Consider the following 21440-nt stretch of genomic DNA (forward strand, 5'->3'; position numbering starts at 1 on the left):
TCCTAACTCACAGATAAAAAGAGAGGCTCATAGGCACAACTGTTTTAATTCAGGCTGTAAAGCAACTTGCTTGGTTTTTGCATTTTATTTCCATCTGAACTTTTTCCTAACCTTATTTTCAGCCATAGCCTGTTCCCCCTGCCTCCTCCTTTTTTTTAAAAAAACATCTGAGCTGCTTGAACTCTCAAGACTTCTCATTTTTATTTTTCTGTATCTTTCCACCTGACTGTGAAATAATGGTAATTTTTTTATTATTAAATTTGGGGGAGTTATGGTAGTTATTAGCAATTCCAGAGACCTAATTAATATAATGACCTCAAAACATATCAAATACTATTGTTAATCTGTTTTTCTCTGTTGCAATTCTGTGTTAGAAAAGTAGATTAGTTTAGTAGGGTGGTTTTTTGTTTTGTTTTGTTTGATTTTGCTGTCTGTTTTGCTGATCACTTAGGATAATTTAAGATCCTGGGCTATCTTCTCTGATTTACTCATATTGTATTGCTGTGGAACTGCATATGTGTGTGCATGTGTGCCTTCGTGTAAGGTGAAGGGGATCTGGATTTTTCTTGTAGCAAAATGTTATTTGGCAGTTCTAGTTTATGTTGCCATAGAACATGTGGTACTAATCAGTGCTAGGAGATTACTTGGAGATGTTTCGATAAATTTTTGGGACCCAATTCTAATCGCACTTACACTGGATTTTACAATGGGTAAATCAGTTGATTTTGTTGAACTTACTCTGACTATATATTGGGATAGATGAAGTCAGAATCAGTCCCACCCTAAGAATTTATCAAAACTCATCATTTGCTGCTTTCAGAATCTTCTCCTTCGTGCTTTAATAGCCCAGTGTTTTTCAAAATGCAGATTAAAACACGACGAAACCTAGCAAGCAACGGTTTTGTTATTGTTTTTTTGTTTGTTTGGAATTCTTAGAATGTGCTTGATTTAAATTGTCACATACAGGTGACAAGTAATGCAGGTCCAGCCCCTAGCCTGATCTGTTTCATGTGTTCTTGCTCTCCTTTTCTGCCAGAGGAAATTCCATCTCTTGCCTGCCTTCATGTGGTGCTGATAAAGCTCTTCCTGTACAGTAGAATTCCTGTTTTCCTTTAAGCAACAGCAGGGTATTGGGAATGATCAGGAAAGGGGAGGAGGACAGGAGGAGAATACACTCAACCAAGTAGCGCTAAGCTGTAACGTTAAGTTTTTCCTCACTTATCCCTTTAAAGAGCAGCTCCTCACACCACGAAAGCCAATACTCAATAAATTAGAAAGCTAGCATGAATTATGTGACTAAGTACAGTAGTTGAGGTTTTACTTAGCCAAGTTTTGTCAGACTTCATATGTCTGTCTTCTGCAGTCTCTTTTGTTGTGTTTTATGCATAGTAATGTAGAAAGGATTACATAAAAATATCTATACATATTATTTTATATAATCACCTGGTGGTTATTCTTGACAATACTTGTAAGCGAACTGTTAGAGTGATGCATCTAGAAAGTCTTTTGAAATGTGTCATATCGAGGTGGGGGGGAGGAAGCATCTTGTTTGGTGTATATAACATGTTTCAGAGGAAGTTTGCTTTTTCCCCACAACTTTCCATTCGCTTGAAGTTTTTCCAGCTTTCATATTGGTGTTGGGGAGAGGGTGTGAGGGCATGCTCCTCTCCCCTGCTTATTCTCCCGTACTTCTTGAGACTGTTTCCCTTCTCTTCCTTTCCCCTCCTATCTTTAATCAGTCATGGCAAAGCAATGAGCGGGGAGAGTTTGCGTGCCAATTACCCTGATCCTCATGTGAACACCTAGTGTTGTAACCTGTGCGGGTTAGCAGATGTGCTCCACTCCCTCCCTCCCTGCCCCTCAGTAGCTCATTAAGAAACTTAAAATCTTTTTTTCCTGAAATGTTCTTCTGCATTGCTATTAATACAATTAAATCCAGATAACTCTTTGAAAAGTTAAACAAACAAACAAAAAACTGTCCTCTATTTTAACAAATAAATCTCTGTACCTCCTCTGCTTGTCACTACTGAAGAATTATTACACTGTGCAAACAGTATCAGTGTTTGGCACATTTCACAAATGCTAATGTGTATACTTTCCCCCCCTCCCCTCTTCTCCCGGTTTTCTTTCTGTTCTTCATTTGCCATTGGAATGGGAACTGTGGAAAAAATTCCTTGGCACTCTGACACCAGAATCCTTCATCTTGGAGAGACCACGATGATGCAACCTCAACGCACTCGGCAGGCACACCGGGGCCCTCCAGTGGGGGCCATGCTTCCCAGAGTGGAGACAACAGCAGCGAGCAAGGTAAAAGGTCAAACTTTTTCCCTGTGCAAAGTAGGCATGACTAAAATAACTCCAGCTTTTTTATTATATCAGTACATCTGCCTTAGAGTAAACATGGAGTGGCAGACTTGCAGTGTAATCAGCTGTAACTTAGGGAGACAGTATTTCCTTTTCTTAACCCACTTAGCTGCATTTTATTATTATTTCAAAGAGAAATATCTAATCTTTAAACAAGCTTTGTAATAACAATTGATTAGTTCTGCCAATTCCTTTACAAATTTGGTTATCTACAGTTTATTTTTGTGTGGTGTAAGTAAATATAATGACAGACATACTCTCCAGCTGTGAGGCAGTTGTTTGAGCTGGGTTATAGACTGAATATTTAACCTGTAATTTTAGCTGGGGAAAGGACTCCTATAAGATGTTATAAAGCTATTAAATTATATCGAGAAGATGCAAAAAAAAAAAAAAAAAAAAAAACCAAATCTGTCAGAAAAATGTTTCTTGCAATGTTTGCTTGTACAAACTCATTTTTGTTTCTGAAAATCGTAATTCTGAACACCAAAAAGTGTTGTACCTAAACTGCAAAACCTTTTCATCTTGTGTGTAGTCATCTGTGTCCATGCTGAGTGAGTGTCCAAGGCTGTCATTTTGCTTATGATAGTGTAAAATGCTCACTTGTCACAAATGTGAGTGACTGCAGAAGGTACAAGTCCATGGGACTCGGGCTGCAAGTGCTAAAAAGTGGGGTAAGGATGATCTGCTGTCGCTCTTGAAACCTAACCCAGGATTATGTTTTCAAGACCATAGTTCAAGGTAGTCTCCATTCTTCTTCTTTTCTTTTTTTTCTTTTCTTCCAAGCCTCGGCTAGCAAGTATGACATTACCTTTTTAAGACTTTACATGTGCTCCCTCTGTCTCTCGCGTCTGCAGCATTTTGCCACTGCTTCTCTCCCACTTTGGGGTTACACACACCAAACATAGACAATTGACAGATCTGTGATTCAACAGGCTTCACAGAGTCCCGAAGCTGGGGAGGGGCAGCAGCCTTCTGCTGCAGCAAGGGGTATTGTGGCAGTAAGGTACATCCTCTGTCATAAGCCTTGCACTGCAGGCCACTTCCCACCATGATATTTGCCATGCTTAGGCAGATATGTGATTTCGTGTCTCTCGGGTGGCCCACTGTTTGTCATGTGGCTAGATCCCTGTGTCTGTCTTGTGATCTGGTGTGTGTCATATGCATTGGGATTCTAGGAACCTGCAAAATTTCTCTCTGGTATGTTGGTTTGGGTTTGTCTCCTATTTGTATGAATTGTTTATACATTTGTAATCTTATTGCTGATAGAAAGCAGCCGTGACATAGGGTGTGATCCAATTCCAACATGAGTCATTCAGGGTTTTTTCTATGTGGTTGAACTGGAGCTGTATGAGGCCCAGCGTGAACTATTATAGCTTCAGTGGCTAATGAAAGGGAGGGCTTGACTGCTAAGCAGCAAATCTGTGTTACACCTAATAGTTGGCCATAGACTTTACTGTTGAAAAACTGTTTACTTTGTATATTGTGGCCAAGAAACTTGATGTAGCAGAAGACTGTTTACATACTAAAATGATTTCTGAGTCATCTGCCACAATGTGTTCATCCACCCCTAGATAAGATATATCCTTACACCTGTATATCTCCACTCTGTTCCAGCAACCCCATATAAGTTAGAAGCAGTTTTTCATCAAGCCATCTTTGATATAAAGAAACCCCTTGCACTGACATCCAGGTATCTTGCATTTCACTGTGCAGTCTCTGATCTCTTGTCATGTAAATTAGGGGACTTGAGAAATATTCCTAAGCATACGAAAAAGTAGTTGGTTACTCTATAACTACATGCACTTCCTATTGGAAGCTGGGATTTGTGGTAATGTATATGACGTAAACGAGGATTTTGTGCTTGTTTCTGCAGAAGATAACCAATTGCTGAAGGGCTGAATTAGTCGCTAGAGTGGTGCCTGATCTAGCAGGGTAAAACAGAGCTAATATGCTTCCCTTTGTACCCAGTTCAGCATTTTAAAAGGAGGCAGTCGTCCAGTGGCGAATCAGCGTTCCGCTCAGCTGCTGGCAGCCGAAAGATATATGATTGTACAATACAGACAAAATTCCCATTGGAGACAGCTTTGGATTACTCTCCATCTCTCATCCCTGGGAAAGATTAAAAAGAGGCAGGCCTGGTACAGAGATCTGTGAATATTCCTTACACTTTCTTGAGGGGCAGGATTTACTTTATAACTCTGAAATGGCAGTGATTTGGTCCCAACCAATTCTAAGATTATGAAAATGCTCTCTTGACTCATTCTGGCTTAGTTACTTATTTTGGTCAGTTTTTCCTTCTGCAGTTTTGTTAAGACCTTCCTCAAATGCTACTTCAAGTATTGCACTTACCCATAAGGATTTCTTGAGAACGGGAGCTCATTAGAGTCTTAGGTTACATTAGCAACCTATGGGCTTTTCTGCTGATGCCTGGTGGCAGCAGAGATTGATTCAAACTACAGCCAGTCTTTTCTGGCTCTGTTTAAGAACCCATCCGTGATTCTTAAAATTTAAAACAAAAGAGCATAGGAGTTTTGGTTGTTTGTGAAGGACACTTTCTATGACAGCACATGATGACTGTCCCATTGATATCAAAGGAGTTAATCTAGTCAAAGTTTCAAATGATTAGAAACATACTGGCATTGAAAGAGTTAAGAAAAGGGCCTTCAGGCAGTAAATGTTGAAAGATTATCCTAATTTTATTAGTGGTGAGTGTCTGTGTTGTTCTTAACATGTCACCTCACTTGTTCAACAGAAAACTAAGCTATACAACATATACAACATATAACGAACCTAAGTACTAGTGACCTGTAATCTACCAAGCCTTTATTGACTTTATCCCAGTTCAGATCCACAAATGTAGATCAATGCTGCATAATGCTGTTTTAGAAATTAGTAATTATGTAGTGGATCTGATCAGCTTCTCTCTGCCCTGGAAAGAGAAAGAGTTAAATATATCCAATAATAAAAATAAAACACTCTAAACATCCTACAAAGGAGAAAAAAGAAGAAGCTGATTTAATGGTCTAATGAGGCCATCTTCCAGAGACTTGTTTTGTGTAGGGCTTGCTTTGACCTTTCACTTTGCTCAGGAGCCCAACGCTTCATTTTTCACATTCTTGCAATTACGTTAACGCTTCAAGCATTTCTGACTCCAAGTCAGCTAGCAACACCAGGCATAACTCAACACTGTGAGTTTTTCTCCTCTCTGTAGATTCATTAACAGGTCACTGGGGTCCCAACTGAAATTTAAAACTGACTGGTTCTGTTGGGTTAGTTGAGTTATAGCAAGGGAGATGGCAGGAAAGGGGCTGAGAGAAGGGGAGGAGAGACAGAAGACCCTGGGGTTTTTGCCAGGGAATATATGTGTTTAAAAAAAAAAAAAAAAAACCTAAGCAGAAGATTAAAAGGTGTGTGTAGCTTTATCATCCAGTCTTTTCTTTGGAGGGGGGGAAAAACATATTTGAAAGTCTTCTGGGGTATTATATATTTTTTTTATTCTGTGTGAAACAAAGTGGAAAAAGGACACTGCCTTTATATATGAGACTAAATGACTTCTGGAATTCTGCATCAGTTTGTACTACCGTGATGGATATGATGCTCCCAGACTTTAATTCTTATTTAATCTCTTTATGGGATATTTCAAATAATGAATATGGCAGATTATGCATGAAAAGTGGGAGATAAATCTTTTTAAGGTTTAAAAACATGTGGTCTACAGGAAAGCACTGGGGAATAACTTGTTTCATATTTTATGATACCAGGATTGTATACCTGGTTTGTCATATTCTTAGTTTAGTCATTCAAAGGGCCTGATCCCGAAAGGTCCTGATTAACCACAGCCTCCATCTGATATTGCTGGAAGTCCAGCACCTTTCAGGATCAGGCCTGGGGTGGTAAACTTGACCATAAGTGAGAAGCCAGAGGCAAGAAACTTGTTCTAAGTTGTGCAGCAGTAAAAATAATAAAGGGGCATCAAATGCAGCTTGCTTTACTCACATGAGAAGTTCATTGATTTTGATGGAACTATTTGTGCTGAGTGGAAACGATCTGTCCCTCTATATAAAATAGTTGAGGGCTGCTCCCTAGGGCAGTATCTTAACATGCTTTTGAAACACTTGTGTGATAGTTTGATGCTTGTCCCACAGACTTGTTTGCAGTAGCTTTCTGTGGGAAAGTCTAATTCTCTGGGTCAGGGCAAAGTCAACCAAGATATTAGCTGAAATCACATATGCTCATCCTAGGTTACATCTTTGGGCTGATGCATGCTGGAAAAGTTAGGTAGTATGTTTCTTGTTCATTATATACCATCATGTAATATAGAAATTTGTTTATGGAAGTAGATGGTAATGTCCAAAGGCCTGTCCTGTTATTGCAACTATATTGATTCAGTAGGTATATGCGTAGTAAAGCTTTGAACCAAACTTCAATAGGCAGAAAAGGGAGATGGATAAACTGCTGATAATATTAAAAAAAAAAATCTTTCTCTCTCTATATGTATGTACATATGTAAGACTCATACAAAGTCTTTCGTGGAAGTTTATTATCCGAATGTTGATACTAGAGCTTTGTTTTTTTTTCTAGCGTTGTATGTATAGATAAATCTGCTGAGGATAGTATGTATATTCATCTTAAGAATTCAGAACATTTTTGTTTATTCATATTTTCACCGATCAAGCTACTCTGTACAAGGGTACACTTTTATCTGAGGAAAGCGCTCTGTGGTAAGGAAGGAGAGGAAAAAAAAAAAACCTAACAGAAAGGCCCAAACTTTCAGACTGTGAAAAATCAAACTTCCTAATAAATAATGCTTCACTGGAGATGCATTATTTCAGAAGGCACAGCTCTCAAAAAGGTGAACTGTATGAAGTATGGAAAAACTCTTAAAGAACAATGACTTTTTTCAGCTGAGGAAGATACAGGAAGAGAGTAGCCCTTACTAATTCATCTCTTCCTTTCAAGTTTGAGGGGCCCGTCCTTGTGTTGATATGTATGAGTAATTCCCATTAATGGTGATGGGAGTTACGCATGTGCACTGACAGAAGAATAGACCCCTTAGTGTTCAGAGCACATGAAATTTACATTTTTTTCCATTGCTGTAATTGAGATGTTGACAAATTGGAGAATATTGATGAGCCTTTGTTTTAAGTATTTCTTGCCAAGTTTGTTTTATTTTTCATGGTTTGAACAATGGTGTGGGTTCAGCAGCAATGAATAATAAGGGTAGAGTAAAGATAACTTTGTATTTCAATATTTTGATGTGCCAATATGAAATAAATTGTCTTAGGCAAAGGGAATATGCTGTTTTAATCATTAGTTATGCATGAAAGAAAAATTGATGTTGACATCTTTGCTGTAAAATCGTTGTAATGGGGCCTTCCTTATAATTCATTTTTGTAAAATTCATTTTGTACATTTTGCAGCAATTGAACAATCCCTGCACTGTGAATAGGCAGAATTCCCAGAAATACTGAGACAGTTGGCCCAGTAACTGCTGAGCTCACACTGCACACCACATGCACATTAACCATAATGATGCCAGAACCAGCTTAGCTAAATATAGTCACATTTTAGTATCCTCCCATCCTTTCTTTTCTTTCCTTCTATTGCATGAGCAAATACATTTTGTTTGCAGATTTTGTTTGATTGCTGGGAGTGGGGGAGCATTTATTCCTACCCACTCTCCAATAAACAGTATTAAAATTTCATAGTGAATCTTTGCTTCATTGTAGGGTTTTCTAATAATCAGGCTGGTGAAAACTGCAGACTTCTCATCTTTTATTAAGTTAAAGCTTAGTGTGTGGGCTTTTAAATATTATACATTTTAAAACTCGCACCTCACTCTTAGTTTTTAGTTCATGTAATTTTATTTACACACACATTGCACACACACAAGTAAATATATATGTGTGTGTGTATATATATATACGTATATCAACATATACACATTAGAAAACACTTACTTCCATATTTGAAATATGTTGTGCTGGGGTTTCAAATGCAGCCTAGAAAAACTCTGTCAATGGAATGTTTTCATAGTGGCAGCAATCTCTTTAAAATAACCCTAAATACAATATGACAGATGCCATCTGGAATAATCTTTTGCTAGCTGCTTTTAACTTTTATTTTTCCTATAGCTAAGTTCATCCCAAACTGGTCACTTACTGTTATGGTAAACATAGTGAAGTCTTTCCTCCCTTTTGTAATGACCATTCAGAGAAAATAACTAAACAATTTTACTTAAGAAAGTGTTACTGGTGAGATGTTTGCCTCTGCCTTCATTGTTTTTGTTTTTTAAAGATTTATATCTTTTCAAATGAATGAGGTAGGATTCCCTCTCACGCCATTCTTCCCATCCTAGATCCTGCCTAGCCTGACTCAGTTTACCTCCAAATGTTAGATAATATTCCATGTGCCAAATTATAACTGTATGTTTATTGCAATATTAATGTTGTTTCATAATGCAACACATTCAAACATACAGTAGCAAGTGCTTAAATGCCTTCCTGTGTTGTTACAGACTAATTTCTTCCTATATATGCCAACTTATTTGAAAGATCTAGTGTTGGAATCTCTGGATTTTTTTTTTTTAACTTAGTTGTGTAAAGGGATGTCTCCTGATGCCTGTTAGAGTTTAATTTAGAGTAGTAATTAAACTTGAATACTGCCTCATAAACAAAAGATAAACAATAAACCAGCCACGTTCCCTGCTGTTTCATAGCTTTCTTTCCCAGATGTTTTAGCCTGATAATTTTTACATAGGGAACTACCTAGCATGGAGTGCTGTGGACAGAGGTCAAAGCCTCGCTCTTTGTAATTGATTTCAAAAACTTTTTTGTAAACAAAATACTAGAGAATTTTCCTTCATGTAGCTGATAGAATTCTAAGATACTGAAGGATATTCATTAATCTTTTTTTTTTCTTTTTTGTAATTCTCTCCCTCTTATTTAACAAGACTGCCCTAATTAAAACAACAACAACAAGAAGTTAATTTTATCATTGATTACCATGGAATGTTGTTATTTCTCAATACTTGGGTGCATGGACAGTACATTAGAATCTTCTTTGTCTTTTTTTTTTTTAACATGCTTATAGGAATTGCTCTTTCCATGTTGATTCCAGGCAACTAAGGAAACATTCCACAATGGAACATTTAATATTTTTAACTATCCCTCAGGCTACTGGAGTTTGTGTCCGTTTCTAGACCGCTCCACTGTCAGCCATGATCTTTCTAATTGTCAGGTACGAGTAGGCCGTTAGTTCGACTGCAGAAGCCATGTTATTTTCACTGGGTGGGGTAATTACTGAAAGCTGAGAATAGCTGCACTAAAGACACAGGGATACTTTCATGATGCCATTAGCATAAGAGTGGGTAAATTATTCATGCCAAGTGAAGATTCTATGGGGAAAAGTATAGTTAATGCACATAGTTTTTAAATGTATCCCTTTCTGCTCTGAGACTAAATTCTTGTTGGATTCAGTTCTCAGACATTTACAGGAAAGCTCTAGTGGCATGTTAGACGCAGTTCATCTCTCTCTGTTTGCAGCACTCTCAATAGAGACCATCTGGCAAAGATCCAAAAGGTGATTAAACAAAATGATCAGCTCTTGTTGCTGTGTTACATGTCCAATACTCTGGATTAAAAAACATGACCCACAACAGTCAGTTAATGTCATTCTTTTTTTTTTTTTTTTTCTTCCCCTCTCTCCTCTTTTCCCTGTAAGAATTCAGATGGTCCACAAATGTCTATGCCATCTTTGTGTCCTTATGGCCCATAATCATGAACAGGTTGTGCAAATGGCTCTTTCTGTAACACGGTCTGTTCCAGCAGCATAGAAACATTTCATATTAATTGGGTCAGTCTAATGTTCATAATGACATGGGGAAAAATTACCCAAATGTGTTCTTATAGTAAACATAAAAAATGTGCCTTTCTGCTATGAGTGAAGAGAAATTTGACATCAGGCTCATGTGGCTGATTTATTTAAGACTGAAGAAAATCAAAGCATGACATTGTCATCTGCTGAAAATAGTTTAAAGCCCCTTCTAATCAAACAAAAAGGGGGCGGCGGGGATGAGCTGTGGTTTAACACCACAATCGGGGATGAATTTACAGTGCTTTTCAGAAGAGTACTCCCTTATCATAAACAAGCTGATAATCACACTGAATCTAACTCCCAATTAGCTCTTTCTTCGCTCACAGAGATCAGTGTACATGTCCTCCTTAAGCCGTGATATGTTGCTATTGAGTCAGACAGAACATTTGTATACCTTATGTCATATTCAGAATTTAAGGATTAACACTATATATTTACCAGAAAACCCAGATAATCAGCAAGGTAATTTTTCAAACTCATCCCTTTGATGCCTGAGTTAAGGTAAAAACGCCAAGGCTGTGAATAGGGGACATATGTATCTTATCTTTTGGGGGTTACACCAAATGCCAAGTACTAGCATAAATTCAACAGAAACCAGACATTGTTGGAAAGTAATTAAAGAAATATTGAAATTAAACCTACCATATGAGTGAAATATTTGTAAGCCCACCTTGTTGCATACATAACAATTCGCGTGGACTTGAACAGTTTTTTTTTTCCTTCACTTTTGAGTTGTACTCTGGAACAAGACAGAGGATTCACCTCTCTATGTTCAGTCACAGAATCAGAAGCGACTTCTTCCTACTGAGAATGCTTACAGTCCAAAAATCAGCAGGCTGACATAGAGGAATTTATATAAAAACAAACAAAATAAAGCCTATGCTAAGAAAAATCAAATTCTGCTTTTGAAAGCTTAAAAGATCTAACTGAAGCTGTCAGCTTTCCTTACTGCGTAAGGTGAAAGCAATAGGTAAAAGATACAGACATGTCCAGAGTGCTCGGGGAGGGGAAGTGAGGCTCCCCTAGAGTCAGTGCCGTGTGGCAGATGAAAGGGACCCACATAGCCTTGGGGGTCTTAAGGCTATTACAGGGCAACTCATGCTCTGTTATCATGCTGATTTTCGATTGATTTTTGGCTGTACAGTACTTGTTGAAGGCCCTCTAGAGCATCAAACACTGCATTATGGCACTACACATTGTAATACATGTGCCTTTTGTCTTATTGTCTTTGCCTGAGAAGAGGAGTGATAATGGTTCTGTGATTGCTCTAGCTTCTGAGGTTGTTTTATATTTGGGGACATAGAAGGCGTGAAAGAAGTTTGACAGTCATTTCTAGTTGTATTTTAATGTCTGTGTTTGACATTTGCTTGTGGTTCTGAATTTTCAAATCAATCTGATTTTAAATGCCTATAAACATTGCTTTTAATCTGTAAAATTACTTCTCATATAAGTGACTCATTCCAGAGTACTAACTGACCCAGGTCTGGTGACTCAATACACTTTCTTCTTTCCCACACTTGTTGTTTGATTCTTGTAAGTAACTGGTATTAAAGATGGTTAAAGTTGGAGCAGGAAGCTTTCTATAGGTTGAAGTGAGTGATTTCTCCTACCTTCTGGCTTCTCCTTTCTTCACTTGAACCGTTGTATCATTCAGGTAGGTTTCTCATTCACTGAAAAACAAGTGATTCACATGCAAGTCTTGATAGACTGAGGATTTTTAAAATCAGATCAGTGGCTAAATATTTAGGATATCATCTTCAAGATAAATCTTTATCATTTTACCAGCAATTTTGCTTGTATAAATTCTCGTGCATGCGGTAAAAAGATGTAAATGAATACTAAAAATGTTTACAAGAATAAAAATGTACATGTGAAAACATAGGCATGTAGAAACTTAAACTTGCAACTTTCTGGTCTAAATTAGCATATGGTCTTAAGGGAATTAAAAGCAAGCAGTACAGCCTTAAGGACAGAATGATACCAGGAGCTGCTGATTGCAGCCTTGACTCTCATGCTAGCTGCAGGCATGCTCCAAATAACCAGTATGATCACCTGGAAGCCTTTAGTTGATTTCAGTGGACTGCCTGTGTTGCCTCAGTTTGTTGCCTTGAGGTGAGGACGTGGCTTCCTACCAAGGAGCAGCTAACTGCTGAACTGAATCCAGATAATAGGACCTTCTGTAAGTGCCGTGGCCTCTCTGACATACCTTTTTCCACATCTGTACAATGGGCTTATGTGTGGCATGACTGTTATGAAACTGTCATCTATTGTCAATGGACTATTCTGATATTCCAGGAATGTGCAGCTATATAGAAAATTCAAATACATTAGTACTCTTGTATTGGCTTCCCTGACTTTCAGAAGAGAAGCAGTGGCTATGCTGCAGTTGTGAATTGCATGGTCTATTTTAAAGCCTTCTCTTGTCTCAACAAAGGTGAAAAATGGTGAATGAAACAGCCTTAATGTTTAACTTGTTTTTAAGTAATAAGGCTTGTGAAGTCAGTAATAAAAGATGACATGGATCATGTCACCATTTCCTGAATGATATATGCATAAAGATTAGAAGTCTTAAGTGATGCTTCTAATGTTCAAAAAAAAAAAGTGTCATTATACACATATCTTCCTTGTCCAGTTATTTTCTTCTCGTAGAACAAGTACAGTAAATACAGACCAAAGCAAACTTGATTTGTGTTCGTATTTAGGTCTTGGGGATCGAAAGGTAATACTGCCTTAGAACAAGATTGTGCAATGCATTGTCTGTCTTTTTTCCTGTAGGATTTCCTTAATACTCTAGAGCTACAGAACAGGTTCTGGTGTTTAGTCACCTTGCACATCAGTAGTTCTGTCTTTTAAACACTGTCATTGATTTTTCTCATCCTGGCATGAGAAGATCTAGCATACCCCCTGCTCTGTTGCCTCAGAGTTTGCAACATGAACACAGACAGAGGTGGTGAAGAAGGAAGGCTTAGGGCTTCAAAACTGGCAGAAGAGTCAGGAATAGTCTGCTTCATGGTCTTAGAGGTTTTATATCCATTTTGCTGAGGGAGGGACTTAAAATTTTGTGTAACTACTTTTTGTTTGTTATTGTTTTTTCTTCTTAACAAACATACCAATCTAGATTTAGTATCTTGGGTTTCCACAGAAATTACTTAAAATAACATTGTAAAATTCACAAAATAGGAGTCCTGTTTCACAGTTATAGTTCTCAAAAAAGTGCTTTCTTTTGTTTGTGGGCCAGTGGTGGACTCTCTACAGAAGATTCAGAAGAAAGCAGTGAAAATCAATTAGAAAGCAGCTTTTGCTGCTCAGAGGAGTGATTAAGAAGACACTTGCTATGTAAAATCCTGATCCTTGCATGGAAATCAGTAGTGATAATAGAGGCACTACTGGTTTCAGATAGGCAAAGTCGAGGTCAAACACATAAATGAAAGCAAAGCATGATTCTCTTATCTTAAAAAACAAACAAGAAAAGTTTTCATTTTGTGAGGATTCCCATAGAAACTACAGCACTACAGCTTTGCCTGTTAAGATACAGGATCTACAGAAAGACAACCATAAAGGTCTAATACTTCCTAATGTTTCTAAATAAAATGTCATTGTGCCTTTCATTTTAATGGACAAATAATAATAATAAACCAGCTTTTCTTTCTTCCCCCCCCCCCCCATAGACAGGTTTTGAATAACTTTTTTTTTCCCCCTCTGGTGTTTTTAAATGTTAAAAAGTGAGCTTCAGAAAAAATGTATTTGTGCTCTCAGTTTGGTTTATTTTCTGAACTACTAACTATTTCAAATTTGTTGGAGAGAAGAGACTTATGCAGTTAACTCCCTTACCTTTAAGGAATTTGACCGCTGTTGTTTGAGTGTACTTAATATAAGAACCCACCTTGTGTTCAGGTATGTATGGAGTTAGAGGAATTAAAGGATTCTTCATCCTCTACTCTTAAATATAAGTGGCTTATAACTGATGGCTCTAATGCTTGGCTGTGTTTGGGTTATTTGTAAAGTCATCTTTATCACAGCATAATGGGCAACCACTGGGAAATCATCTGGTGGCAGAGTTGGGATGATGGCTCTGGTGCCCCTATTCCTACCTAGAGCCGGCATAGTGAGCACAGGAAAGAGCAAGACAAAGTGGTTTCCCTGTGCTCCACTGATTTCCCAGCTGTTCTAAGGCTGAAGTCCACTGCTAGCTCCAGATGCTCAAACTTACTCTGAGAGGGCTATCCTAGTCTGCAGGCTACCTAACTTGTGGAAAGGGCTCAAATTATTTTATGGATGGTTGCCTTTGTACACCCTTGGCACTACACATTCCTCACTCGCAGGCTAGGATCGGGGTCTTTTACTTTCTTGTGTAAACAAAGCATTTGCTATAACTGACAAGGATTGGTGGTGCAGTCATGAAAGGGAGAGGGAAGTTCAGCAAATTCTCTATTAAGATGTGATTTGTACCATGAAATTTTTTGACAACCCCTGTGTTTAATTCTTAAATAAGTAAAGAGTTCTCTTTTACTTATAATCCTGCATTATGCCCACCAGCTTATTGCGGCTACACTTGTTTAAGCAATTACATTTGTTTAAACTTTCCTTGGGCCTCTCACTACGCAGCTGTAAGTTGCTCATACCTAGATTTAACACGGCCCCCATCTGCAGGGAGTTCACCAAAAGTGAATATGACAAATACATACATGGAATTTTATTGCAGGACTTAGTGCTGAGCTTTTAAGTTATTTACGAGCGTAAAATTCAGAAACTTGCATGAATTCCCTGCCCAATTTTACACTTCTGCCTAAAGTGTATGGAACATCACTTAAATGGCATTCGATCTGAATTGTTCAGCTTGGGGCTTCCCTCTCAGTTCCTCCCATTTCAGATTTACCACTTACTGACTGCTCTCTAGTTAGTGGGACTGCTGACCCCATACATATGTTAAAGGGGATAGTTCAAGATGAACTCAGCCTTCTACTTAGGAGGACTGAAGTGTTCTAGCTCCTACTGGATGCTCGAAAAAGCATAGGGCTTAAGTGAGATCCTTCAGCTGAGTCAAAATCTGTTCTTATTTAGGGACTAATCCAAAGCCTGTTAAAACAGAAAGATCAACAGAAAGATTTTGGTTGACTTCAATGAGCCCTTCTCAATGATCAGGCCATTCCTTGGTAATACATCTGAAATCAATGGAGTTAAATTAGGCTTCTGTCAGTGAGGGGAGAAAAAAAAGATACAGAAGTCTCTGGGACAAGGATTGTCCCTTTCTTGTATTTGTACAGCATCTAACACATCGAGGTCCTGGCGTATAAGCAGTGCTCTCGAGTGCTTCATTGATACAATAATAATTTTAACTTCATGCGATTGTTTTGTTCATGGACTCCCATTCAGCTGGGTGAAGAATTCCATTATTTAAAACAGATATGGATGCTGTACATCCACCTCGCACCCATGAACACTCTTTTGCCCTTTTAAACTTTTTAAATCAAGCCATCTCAAAAGTCAAGTAAAAAGGGAGATTAACATTTTCTACATTAGCACAAAATAAAAACTGCTTTTCATATTTCTGTCCTATCAGGCTGTAAAGAAATCTGTTTTGCATGAAAAATGCTTACTTTGCAAATCATGTATAACTTAATGAGTGTAACTTTATTAAGTCCACTGCCCTAAGAAAATCATTAAAACCTCTTGTCTTTTCTACGATCAAGACTACCACCTTTTTATTATTTCTTTATTACTACCTTTTATTTCTCAGCGTTTAACTGAAGTCTGAACTATTTGCCGCTAGTTAAAGATTGTAATGCAGTAATTTGTGTTTTGGAGATGGCAAATATTTTTAGTCCAGAAATGGCAAAGAATGAAAGGATCCTAATGTGTACATCAGGGTATGCCTTCCATTTTCAGAAGCGCCTACAACAACCAAAGTAGGACCTCAGTCTTACTAAGGCTTATACATTGTTTTACGTGGTGCATTGTGAGTCCCCTTATTGAAATGAAGGGGCTCACAGTAAGGTTAATACTAACCACCTCAGCCTTTGTAGGATTTGTGCCCGAATGATGAAAGAGCGCTTAGAAGGAAGCAGATAGTTCATACAGATGTGAACAATCCAGCTGAAAATCATTCTCGGAACTGTGTTCTCTCTCACCATTTCAACTATGTAATACATACGACAACTAGGAGTTCCTTCTCAAAAATTGCTAAAAGGAAAACTCCCTAATTATACTTTCAATTGAAGTTTTCATTATGGTTCTAAACTACAAATATTTTCCTTAAAAAGAAAGCTGGTAAGTTTTGACCGTTTTAACTTATTAGAACTTTAATTGGATTTCATGTGCTTCTGCATCCATACGCTTAAGTTTCATTTGGTGTATTCAGATACTTTTTCTTCTTTGCAAAACATCCACTACCACGTGAAAGTTTATTTGAGTAGGAGCAACTTCCTGGTTTGCATTTTTTGATATGTGTGCAAACGTGCACATATTTTTCCTAGATGAGAATATTTAAAACGTTAGACTTAATCAGTGTTTTTTAAATAGTATTATTTTTCTTCAACAGTGTTTTATCTACTTTGTATAAAATATTAAAGTCCATAAGTATTACATATTAACTTTTGATTTAGAACCTACCAAAATGCTTAATACATGTAGATATATTTAATTTGTTTCATGGAAGCAGGAATAGAATGATTAGTCCAGTGTCTCAGCTGACTTATCACCTTCGGGTTTTCTGTCCCTTCTCTGTGCAAGGATTTTAAAAGACAAAGATGACTACAGTACCAGTTCAAGAGAAATAATGCTGGAGCTTCCAGTGGGAAAGACATAACAAAGATATCTTGGTGTTGAATGTTTCTTAGGTTTTAATTATTTTATTGTTTTGCATCAGTGTATTGAAGGGATCATCTCTGAACCTTCCTGAAGTTCACAAACTTACTTTAATGACTTCAATTAGACATAGCTGGTAGCTAACCACTGTCTATATTGCTGTTGTTTTCTGGGGTTTCTTTGCCTTTTTTTCCTCCTTTCTCACCCCTCAGAAGAACAAAATGCATCCTACCTTATTCATTTTCAGAAAGTCTTCTGTAGTGTATATCTGCAATGATAGATGAAACACTTTTGTTTAGCTGTGAATTGGTTATCCTAATTATTTTCCTGGATTGGATCTTACTAGCAGTTCATATTCCCAGCTTTGAGAATACTTTGGCATAAAGTTCCATCTATGAGCAAGCTTTTATGAAAGAGAGGCTTTATTAATTTTTTTTAGATCTTTCATTCTTTCTATTAATCTACAACTCAGCCTCAACTACAGATTTGCCATTTTGTTTTGTGTTCTGAATATGAATTTGGGCAGGAATATGCTTCATAGTCAGGACCTTCTAATCTGGTAATTCATCAGTGACATTCAGGGTTTGGTTTCAAGCCCTTCTCTGCTTTCTTGTAAACTAATCCTACAGTCCTAGGACCACCAAAGAGAATGTCATTTTAGCTAGAAGCCCATACTATCAGAATTCAGGTTTACTGTATGCCAATTAACCTTCCTTTAAGCTCTTCCAAATGGCTATCAATCTGCTTTGTTTAAAAGAAATAAGCTGTCCTTTTGCTTTAGAAAGATGTAAAATTCTTTACTAGTTCTAAAATAATTTTCTGCATTCTTACCAACTTCATTGATGTGAATGTAAAGTACACAATAGGTCAAATTCTGACTTCAGTGGGAGTGGATGAGAGTGCAGTCTGTATATCTAAAAGCAGAATTGACTCAATCTTTGTGTGCCTGTGTAGCAAAATATCTTAACTGAAGACAAATTATACAGAGATAATCAGAGAATACAGATCTGAGTTTGTTTTTCATATTATTTTCTGTGACTATCTTACATGAGCTCAGAGGAGCTGCTTATGTTCTTACTAGGGATGTGGAGATGTATTTTTTTTCCCCTTATTTATTCACATATAAACATTTTACATGCTTCCTTAGAGAATTTCCTTGTAAGGTTCAGTTCTTAAGAGACTGAGAACTTGTCTAGTGTATAATTTGTAAGCTATGCAAACAGCACCCTCCAGCTGAGGCAAACCCTAGAACGATCCTTTAGTTTTGCTTGCCACTGTAGTACTCTTGGATGCAAGAGTCTTGATTTGAACTTGGGCTGTAATGAGCCGCATACACCCCTGTGTGTCCAGGTGTCCAGTGGAGAATCCATGTACTGGCTTTCACTGTTCCATTCTTCTGGCAAACAGCTGTCTGTTAGACCATCGTTCATTTGCTTTTAGATCATTTGAGAAGGATATTGCTTTTAAAGAGGAAAAACCATGCAACACGCTCCTTTCTTATGCCTTCTCTACATCCATTAGCTGTTCTTGAGCCGTGTTATTTCAGGTGAGCAGGGTGTAACTTGTATGAATGCCAAGAGATTATTGCATCCAAAAGAAAAGGGAGAATGTTTGTTATAGAGTGGGCAGCAATGTTATAGTCAATTTCAGGTGGAACTGTACATCTATATTTGCATGTTTCAACTCAAAGCTGAGTAAAAGCTAAATCCTATGCTTGCAGAAGAAAGACTGTTCATTTACACTAAGCTTTTATGCTTTAAATAACTGATTCTGCAGCCTTGTGCTACTCAAACTTTACTTTCTTGCTGCCTTTTTATAACGGTCTTTAAACAACCTGCTAGAGACTTCTTACCTAATACCTTATTTTTAGACTGCTATATGTAGAAAATATTAACATTTCAAAAAATATGAAGCTTTTTGAAAAAAAACTTAAGCCTTTAACATAGCATTAGAATATTTCCTTCTGTAAATCATTGCTCTTATATATTAAAAAACAACTGTCATTTGGTTTCCTTCCTGTCTTATGTGTATTTGAGGTTCTTAACAACAGAAGTTCTAAGCTTAGCTTCTGTTTCCTTTTTTCTTTTTTCTTTTCTTTTAGTTGATGACTTTGGGAGGTCACTACTTAATGTACTAATCCATGAAGGTGGATTTTGGGGGGGTTATTTTTTGTAGTATGGCAGAGAACAGCAGGACATAACTGAAAATGATTCAACCTTTAAAAAAAATTTTTTTTTGTAAAATCTAGGGCACGCACGAAGATTTTTAGGTTTTGCTTGAATTAGCCCACATCTGTTATACGAAACAGTGGATCTGCAGACAGGCCATGGCTTTTGTCAAGTCCAGGGGAATCCGTTGAATCTTGGCCTTCATTTAGGTTTCCCTCCTGATGAGCAAATTCCCATGGCTGCTTTTGAAGCTTTAAAAGCTTTGGTTTTGTTTTAAAAGGCCTCTGAGCATAGGCAATGTTTTCATAGGCATTTAGAAATAAAAAACTGAGCTTTTAAACCTTCAAACGTCGCTGCGGGGATTCACTTCACTTCTCAGCAGACCAAGTCTGAGATAACACCTGCAAGAAGTGTGTATTTGTGCATGTGGATTTTGTCAAAATTGTGATGCACAATCTCAACTGATCCACAAATGTGACAGCAGTGTGTGTGTTTAAATCTTATTATGTTTCACTATAACGCATTTTTAAGGACAAACTATTATTTTGACTCTTTAGAATGGTTGATGTGGGTAAGCCTATTTTGTTTTTGGATTGTTTTCATTTCCTCTCCCTATACATCCTCTGATGCAAACACTAGCAAATGTTCTTCAGAAGAACAGACTGAATGAAAGCCCTCATAATGTTTCATTATCTGAAATTTTTTTGCTTCAGCATTACTTTTTTCTTCTACAGTTAACATTACTTGCACAATAAAAGGCTGTTTTCTATATATAGATGGGACATACAGCTAAATCCACACTTGTGATTACTATATTAGAGATAGAAATGACTGGACAAATCATCAGATTGGACAAATAAGAGAAATTCTTTTGCACTCCTTTTTAAATACATTTCCTTACATCTTTAACTTCAGTAAAATTTTTGTCATCTTTTTCAGAGGCAATAAGGGGGGTTTTAGAATTAAGAATAGATACCAAATTAACAGTGTTTTTCTTCTGTCCTGTGCTATTCTCAAAACACCTGTTAAAACAAATAAGCATGTATTTCAGGGTTGAAGATACTAATGGGCAAACTTGGCACCAAAAAACCTGCTGAAACTAACATGTCAATGTAGGACATGCGCTTAACTCAAGAGTCCATAACTGTTTTTTAGAACATTGAAATACCTGCCCTGGGGAAAGCTCATAAAACTTAGGTCTTTAAAGTTCCTAGATTAAACCAATGAAGCTTCAGCTGTTTTTAAGAATGTGCATCTTCATTGGCTCCTATTAATTCAAGATGGCCAAGTGTATAAAATATGAGATATGAAATCACTGAAGAAGTTGTTTTTTCTTGTTTGTTTGTTTTTTTTAAGGTGTGCTTTTGGTAGATTCATTGGCTAAAGGAATGAAAAGAAAAAGGATGCTTGCAAAGGCAAACATTCTACGTTTGGAAGGACTATATATTGCAGACAGATCTGAAAGAATCGCAGCTTGGTTTCTAAGGGTATTTAATTGAGCTTTTTACAAGGTATAATGCTTAATTCTTCCAGAAATTCCCAGTGCCCTTAAGATTCTATTGCTTAGGATTAGGCTGAGTAATTTGGAATATCTCTAATTGTGTTTCCCCATGTGTAACATTCCAGCCATGTCTGTCTTTCTTTACTGTTAAATATATAATTTATAAATAGATAACAGTCCTGATAAGCTTGTTTGAATCCATTCTAGAAAGAAATTACTTGTTTTATAATGTGTGTGATAGCTGCAAGCTGCTTTATAGTAACTGTCCTCAGAAAAGAAGAAATCTGTGTTATTATTCATCTGGAGGCAGCAGAAATTAAAAAGCTGAGCCACTGTTGTAACTGGGACCTGTTGCTCCTGCAGAAATAAACTTTCCACACACGACAAACCTGAATTTGTGATAGATATATGAAGACACATAATTTTCCGTTTTGCAGTTTTCCACACAGTGTGCATATTTGGTTGGTACTATTAAATGGAAGAAATTAGCATAGGATATATTAAAACTGAAGAGAATCTTTTTCATTATTTCTCTGGCTGTGTAATTTCTCTGACAAATTGCCTGCTATTTTCCATTTTCACCAAATGTGTGCTTTTTGTCTCCAAACTATATGCTTTATTGTTACACAATTTGGGATATGGTGCTTTTATTTCTCTTTTATCTGAAATAAAACAGAAGCATCTTCTTGTGCTGAGTAACGTGACAGAAAAGGAAAATAGAATACATA

General features: G+C 37.2%; 1 protein-coding gene across 2 annotated transcripts in view; it reads left to right on the forward strand.

The window, feature by feature from the left end:
- Nucleotides 1-21440, forward strand: part of MEIS2 (Meis homeobox 2) — a 172178-nt gene that overhangs the window by 13901 nt on the left and 136837 nt on the right. For both annotated transcript variants that reach the window (XM_067296650.1, XM_067296649.1), the window contains exon 7: nt 2193-2307. In XM_067296650.1, coding sequence (XP_067152751.1) covers nt 2193-2307 — 115 coding nt within the window. The remainder of the gene's footprint in view (nt 1-2192; nt 2308-21440) is intronic.

This window comes from Apteryx mantelli, chromosome 4 (genome assembly GCF_036417845.1).
Source record: "Apteryx mantelli isolate bAptMan1 chromosome 4, bAptMan1.hap1, whole genome shotgun sequence".
Taxonomy (NCBI): Eukaryota; Metazoa; Chordata; class Aves; order Apterygiformes; family Apterygidae; genus Apteryx; species Apteryx mantelli.